Source organism: Gymnoscopelus microlampas, assembly GCF_963454915.1.
Source record: "Gymnoscopelus microlampas genome assembly, chromosome: 11".
In the NCBI taxonomy this organism is placed as follows: domain Eukaryota; kingdom Metazoa; phylum Chordata; class Actinopteri; order Myctophiformes; family Myctophidae; genus Gymnoscopelus; species Gymnoscopelus microlampas.
The window spans coordinates 29,073,070-29,080,246 of NC_139948.1; the positions used below are offsets into that span (position 1 = coordinate 29,073,070).

At 42.5% G+C, this 7,177-nt stretch overlaps 1 protein-coding gene across 1 annotated transcript; it reads left to right on the plus strand.

Annotated features, from left to right (window-relative positions):
- Positions 1-4,197: 4,197 nt before the first annotated feature.
- LOC311054700 (somatostatin receptor 3) lies at positions 4,198-5,901 on the plus strand (the record flags this gene model as incomplete). Its single annotated transcript, XM_084070704.1, has 1 exon — positions 4,198-5,901. The coding sequence occupies one exon, from the start codon at positions 4,198-4,200 to the stop codon at positions 5,650-5,652; it is 1,455 nt and encodes a 484-aa protein (XP_083926830.1). The 3' UTR covers positions 5,653-5,901.
- Positions 5,902-7,177: the final 1,276 nt, after the last annotated feature.

Genomic DNA, 7,177 nt, shown 5'->3' on the forward strand with positions numbered 1-7,177 from the left:
CGTGCGTGCGTGCGTGCGTGCGTGCGTGCGTGCGTGCGTGCGTGCGTGCGTGCGTACACGTGTGCATGTGTGCGCGCGGGGCATGTGTGTACACAGAGATCCTGTAATGCTAAAAGCCAAGGATCATTTTTACATTGTGTCACATATCTGTTTTATATTTGTTTTATGTTCACATGTATGGTGGTGGTAATTCAATGATGTAATTTACAGTAACAGTGGAGAATTGTGCTGTCAGGCTAATCTCAGTAGTGATTATGTATTTGTGCCGGACAGCAGTACAATGTAGTCACGCCCTCAAGTTTCAGATAAGACTGTCACCTTCAGCTACCCTACACCCTCCCTACGCCCTCCCAGTCTTAATTTAACTCTGAGAGTGTACAAGTGTCACATGTATACACTCTCTGAGTTACACACCCTTACAGGTCCATTTGGTTACATGTGTACAGTACATTCTCAGATTTATGTAATGCATTGTGTTACACCTTACCTTACCTTAAAGGAGTAGTTCACCCAAAAAATGACTTATTTTCTATCAATTGCACACCCCATGAAGCCTTGAATCCATGGATTTATTTTTGTTTTTGTGGCATTCCTAAGCCAAAAATTTGATTCCCGTCTCCTACCGGCTAATGTAACCGGTAGGAGACACAAAGTTGATCATTTGTGTCTCCTACCGGATACACACCCGGTCATCAAGTTATTGGCTTAGGAATGCCACAAAAACAAAAATAAATCCATGAATTCAAGGCTTCATGGGGTGTGCAATTGATAGAAAATACGTAATTTTTTGGGTGAACTCCTCCTTTAATCCTCTTCGATCCCTGTGGAACATAAGGCAGTGACTATCTGCTTCCATCTCACCCTATCCTGTGCAGTATTTTGTGCCTACATGGCCCAGTTAGGTTTGTTGTTTTCAGTTCTGACTAGACACATTTCTCAGGGTGTTGTTCTGGTCCATGCTGGTGGTTCTGGTCCATTCTGTAATGTCCATTACCAGTGGTTCCCAAACAGTCATGTCCCCCCTGAGACGCTCTAGTCTACATCCTGATGTGTACCAGGGAAGAATACTGTGTGTGTGTGTGTGTGTGTGTGTGTGTGTGTGTGTGTGTGTGTGTGTGTGTGTGTGTGTGTGTGTGTGTGTGTGTGTGTGTGTGTGTGTGTGTGTGTGTGTGTGTGTGTGTGTGTGTGTGTAAATTTAGCATACTGTACAGCATACATTGTTACCATGGGTATCATCCGATGCCATGTTACTCTGTGCTTGCATGCATGCAAGAGACAGAGAGAGACAGATAGGGAACGAAATCACCTTTATCACCTCAATTCTTCTTAGCTTTAATGGATTGTGTAGGTGGGGTTATGTTTCAGAAAAATGTAATGACCCTGCGTGATTCATACAGTTAGTGTGGTTATTTTGTAGCCTAATGATATTCTATGAATATTATCCCTTACATATTACACTTTGTAACAATATAACTTTGTTGAGACAATAGGATGCATTTATTTGTTTTTGGAAATCAACTCAACTCAACTTCAACTTTATTGTCACATCACAGATTTACAGGCTTAAAGAAGTGGGTGAAATTCTTTTTCCTACAAGTTCCCAATTAATTTTGTAGTTTTCAGGTCCCATTAATTTTAAAATTTATGATAAAGTAGGGTATGCTTTATAGGGCTTCTACTGGTTCTACCGAGTGGCCCGGAAGTTCAAAGATGGCGGATTTGAGATTCGCCGAAAAAGTGGCTTCAAAACGGGTCTGTTTTTACAGTCTATGTTCAGAACCCCAATTTGCAAACTGACTAGATTTTCGGAAAGGCTCTGGTCTAAAGGGTGCTGAACTGCTTAGTGTGGAACATCAATGAGGGAGAATAAGAAATGACAAATATTATGAAAATTACAGAAGATCCTCAGAGTGTTCAGGATAAATTGACACGGCACAGGGTTGATTCACTGGCCTTTGGGGAAACATTGCAATTTTGAGCAAAATAGATTGTGTTAAACAGACACATTCTCACTTGTTTGTGTGGATTTAATTGTGGAATGCTCTGCCACGTTTCACAGTCCTCATACGAAGCTCAGGCTCAAGTGAGACAGCTTTCTTATTGTCTTTTCACAAGAAAAATCGCTCTGTCTGTCCTGCAATTTGTGCGTGTTATTTGGTTCTGTTTGATTTATGAGACTTATATCAGGGTATTCTCTCTCCTTGGTGTCTTTGGTGGTTTGAGTTGGCACGTGTAATATGTGAAATGTTCACATAACACAAAATTGATGATATTGGGGAAAGAAATGTGTAATGGGACAATGTGTTGAAATGCAGACATGCAGAAATTGCACTCGTCCTGTAGTAATCTCACTGTTCACTGTCAAATGCTGTTTCAGAGTTAGGTGTTCCTTAGATGGGTTTCTTAAATTTCTAAATTAGCCTCAGCAACTTAAACGTTTTCTCTGACTGTACAGCTGTTTCCATTGAGGTGACGATATAGCCATTCAATTAAGTTGTTTGATTAATCAAATAGCTATCAGTAAGCTTACAGCACATCTGTGCTGTTCCCACAGCTGATCGACCTGATAGCAACATTTCCGACATGATGAATGAGGAACCTATTTGAGGAGAGGAAATAGACTGATGGATATATCTCTGCATTGGAGATTTCAATTCATTTCAAGTAATGTTCTGGGAAATGACTACATCCTTTCCTTTAATGTATTAAAATAATTGAAGGACGGATGTTTGTGACCCTGTGTCAAGGACCTGGTAAACTTGACTTGCCTTAAATGATAGCCACAGTGTAGAGAGACAGGAAACAGGGAGAGAGAGCCGGGAGTGACATGTATTACCCGGGAATCGAACCAGAGACCCGACGAAAGACTGAATGACCACTAAGAATCCAAAAAGTCGATCAACTTGATTTTGCCATAAAGTCACAGGGATGGTATATTTGTTACAATTCAGGCCAATTCAAGTTTACATGAACTTGTGAAACAATAGCCTGAATAACGGTGTCTTTTTCTTTTTCAAATGAAAGCAGCTGTGTGAGTGATTGGGAACTGGAGGGTGCCAGCTGTTACTTTGTTCCAGAACGCAGCCCGAAGGGACGTCAGCGCCAATGGATGTTTACCAAGCATGAGCTTCCATAGCCACATATGGAGACTTGTGTCTAAAGCATTTGAGCTTCCTTAAGCTTACACACACACGCGCGCCTGCACGCACACACACGCACACGAGCACACACTCATGCATAAACGTGTGTGCACACAATGGTGTGAAAAGCAGATGCACTTTTATGTATAAACAAACACGTGCACGTGTCGTGCACGCATGCGCGTGCGCACGCACACACACACACACACACACACACACACACACACACACACACACACACACACACACACACACACACACACACACACACACACACACACACACACACACACACTGTGTGCTGTGTTCACAGTCCAGTACATGTTAGAGAGAGTGCCTGGTTGCTAATGAAATGTCAATTACTAGCCTCTGTAGTTCCTGTGTATGGGAACACACACTGTTTAATGTGTCTGAGGTTTCAATGGGCCAAAAGACAGACCGAACGTTGTTATGGCGAAATTAGTCTATCTTCATCCTGGCTTATTTGTTTCCTCTCTGACTCACGATCCCCTATTTGCTTCTTTAATTTTCACCAGTTCAGGGTAATCCTTATATTCCATAGGCCTGTGCCCAATGGTCATAGTGCTATGATGAATTTAGATGTTCTATTTACCTATACTTTAACATGTATCAGTACTTTTTTTTTTTATCACAGCACTGTTACAATGTCGAGATCAAGGTTTTCTTTTTCTTAATTTCTGAGAATATAATATTTCTGATGATATTCTTTTAAATGTATTATTGTATATTATTATTATTATTATTATTATTATTAATATTATTACTACTACTGCTACTCTTCTTCTTCTTCTTCTTCTTCTTCTTCTTCTTCTTCTTCTTCTTCTTCTTCTTCTTCTTCTTCTTCTTCTTCTTCTTCTTATTATTATTATTGCTCCTCTTCTCTTTTCACTCAAGTGTCTCCAGTGATGTATGAATGAACTTAAATCAAACAACTTCTGTGTGTGTCTCTTCCCCCACAGGACAGATGGGAGGGAGCTGAGACAGACAGAAAGAAAATAATAATAACAAGAGACAGAGAAAAGCAGCTATTCCACCCATGGCCTTCGCATCCAACTCTATCCAGGAGATGAACAAGGGGATATGGGAAAACAGAAGCTTTCCGAGCTCTTGCTCCGAGCTGTCTCTGCTGCTAAACATCAATGACAGCTTCTTCAATGACACGCTATATAACTGCACCAACTGCACCAACTGCAAGCCCCCAGAGGACTCCTCAGGTCCCGGAGTTCTGATCACGCTCATATACATCGTTGTCTGCATCATCGGCCTCACAGGCAACACCTTGGTCATCCACATCGTGCTGCACTATACCAAAATGGAGTCTGTGACCAACATCTACATCCTGAACCTGGCCATAGCGGATGAGCTGTTCATGCTGGGCCTGCCATTCTTGGCTGTGCAGAATACTCTGCAGTCATGGCCTTTTGGCTCATTTATGTGCCGCCTGGTCATGACCGTTGACTCCATCAACCAATTCACCAGCATCTTCTGCCTCACCGTGATGAGCATCGACCGCTACTTGGCTGTTGTCCATCCTATAAGTTCCTCCAAGTGGCGGCGCCCTCGGCTGGCCAAGGTGGTGAATGGCATGGTGTGGTTGCTCTCGTTCTTGGTCATCCTGCCTGTGGTGATCTTTGCCAACATTGCGAAGGGGGGCGGCGAATGCAACATTACCTGGCCGGAGCCATCTACCATCTGGCGTGTCGCCTTCATAATCTACACCTCTGCGGTGGGATTCATTTGCCCGCTGCTCATCATTTGTCTCTGTTACCTGCTCATTGTCTTGAAGGTCCGCAGTTCAGGGAAGAAGGTCCACGCCACCTCCAGCAAGCGCAGGAAGTCCGAACGGAAAGTCACACGCATGGTGGTGATCGTGGTGGCTGTTTTTGTCTTCTGCTGGATGCCCTTCTATGTCGTCAATATCATCAACCTAGTGGTGAAGCCACGCCCAGAGTACCAGGGCCTGTACCTCCTTGTCATTGTTCTTGGGTATGCCAACAGCTGTGCCAACCCGGTCGTCTATGGCTTCATGTCAGACAACTTCAAGAGGGGCTTCCGTAAAGCCCTCTGCCGCTCGTCTCGGAAGGTGGAGAACCACGAGCCCACAGAGCGCCAGCAGCTGCAGGAGGAGCGGAGGAGGGTGCTGATGCCGAGGGAAAGCCTGCGAAGGGCAATTCGGGATGAGGAAGATGAAGAGGAGGACGTCACAGAAATGACAACGGAGATCTACAGAATTAGCCAGAATGGCAATGGCAGCGTGCAGCCGGAGAACTCCCCAAACCTGTTCTCAGACACGGGACCACCTCCTGGAACTGCTGATATGTCTACTCCAGAAATGAAGGCCAAAACTGGGGAGACCAATGGAAAAGATCCAGGTGATGGGCCCCCACTGGTCGTGCCCTCACTTGTTAATGGAGCGAAAAATGGGAGTGTCAAAACCCTGCCCGAGGAGCCAGGGCAAAAGAACAACTTATTGGACATAAGTTACCTCTAGTGTAAAAACAAACAAAAAAATACTGTATGTGTCTTGGTGTCAGTTTGTGTTACTTGAAGTGAACACAGCATAATATAACACAGCATGGACAGTCTCCAATCTACTGCCTACAGCTACTCACGTAATGAAGAAAAGAACCCATTACTAAGTCAACCAGCCTTCCTTTCCTTGAATATTATTACATTTTGATCAATAGACTGTAAGCGACATCAATAATGATTTTTTGGGTTATAGCTATCTTGCTGGTGAACTGTGGTAGATGTATTCAAACAAAGCTTGAATGGAGTTGCTAAAGTCTGTATCATACATTTTGTTCCACTATATTTCTAATGTCTAAAGATTGCATTGATGTTTGTACACATTTGTGCTTTTCTTTTATTTCATCAGATGTACCTTCTACCTTTTTACTTCATAATGTGACAATCAATTGCTCTTTAAAGGTGAATGTATATTGCGTGAGCATTCAAGGCTACTGCTGTATAGTCTGTCGTACCTGGTGGACTAGATGAACTGTCCAGGACTTTATTTTTTAACTGGTTGCCTCACTTTTTCATATAGCATATTTTATATACTGTAGCTTATATAGGGAGGCTTTGCCATCATGTTGTAGTGGTGTACAAATAGAGTCTATGTGTGGACACAGGCAGCTGTTGCAGCCTCATCTATAGATAGAAAAATCAAGAAGTATGTGTGTCATTCAGACATCAATATGAAAAACATTTTTTGCAATGATATTGCTTTGTATTTGGCATTGTGGTTCTGCTCCCACATTGCTCCAGAACAGTCTGTGCAAGCATGACCACAAACCACCCAAAAGCAGAGCCTACATATAAACCACTCATAAGCAGAAGATACACAGAAATTAAAAGAACATAAGATACGTATTAATGAGCATTGAATGACATACTGAAAACCCAAATGTTTCTAAAGGAAGGAGGAAATGGAGGGAGTTGGCTCATTGATTTGGATAAAGCAGTGGTGGATATAAAGTACTTAACCCCAGTACTTGAGTCAAAGTAGATATACTCCTGAAAAAGTTGCTCTGTGCAGGAGTACTTCCTTTTAAAAAATACTTATATTTAAAAGTACAAATTACAAAGTACATATTGTTTTTATATCAATGCATTGCTTTATTAAAATGAGTGAATGAATTAAAATTCATAATGTACCTTTCCCTTGCTAGAAATACAGTGGAGTCAAGGTATAGCATTTGTCTTGGAGTGCAATGAAAGTATCAAAATACAAACAAATACTCAAGTAAAGTACAGATACTCCAAAAATGTACATATTAAAGGGCAGTAGTCAAGGAAATATACCTGGTTACTGCTACAGGAGGAGGCTGGGGTGGTGGAGGGAGTTTGTTCATTGATGAGCTGTCATTTATTGTGGCAGCGAGAGCGAGGTGAGTAGAGTGGATGTTGGTCTGCTTAAATAGACCACATACTGTAGATTGAACCATTAGAAGATCGTGGCCGTATAGAGACACACGGGCGGAAACGGAAGGCCTACAAATTCACGCCCACTT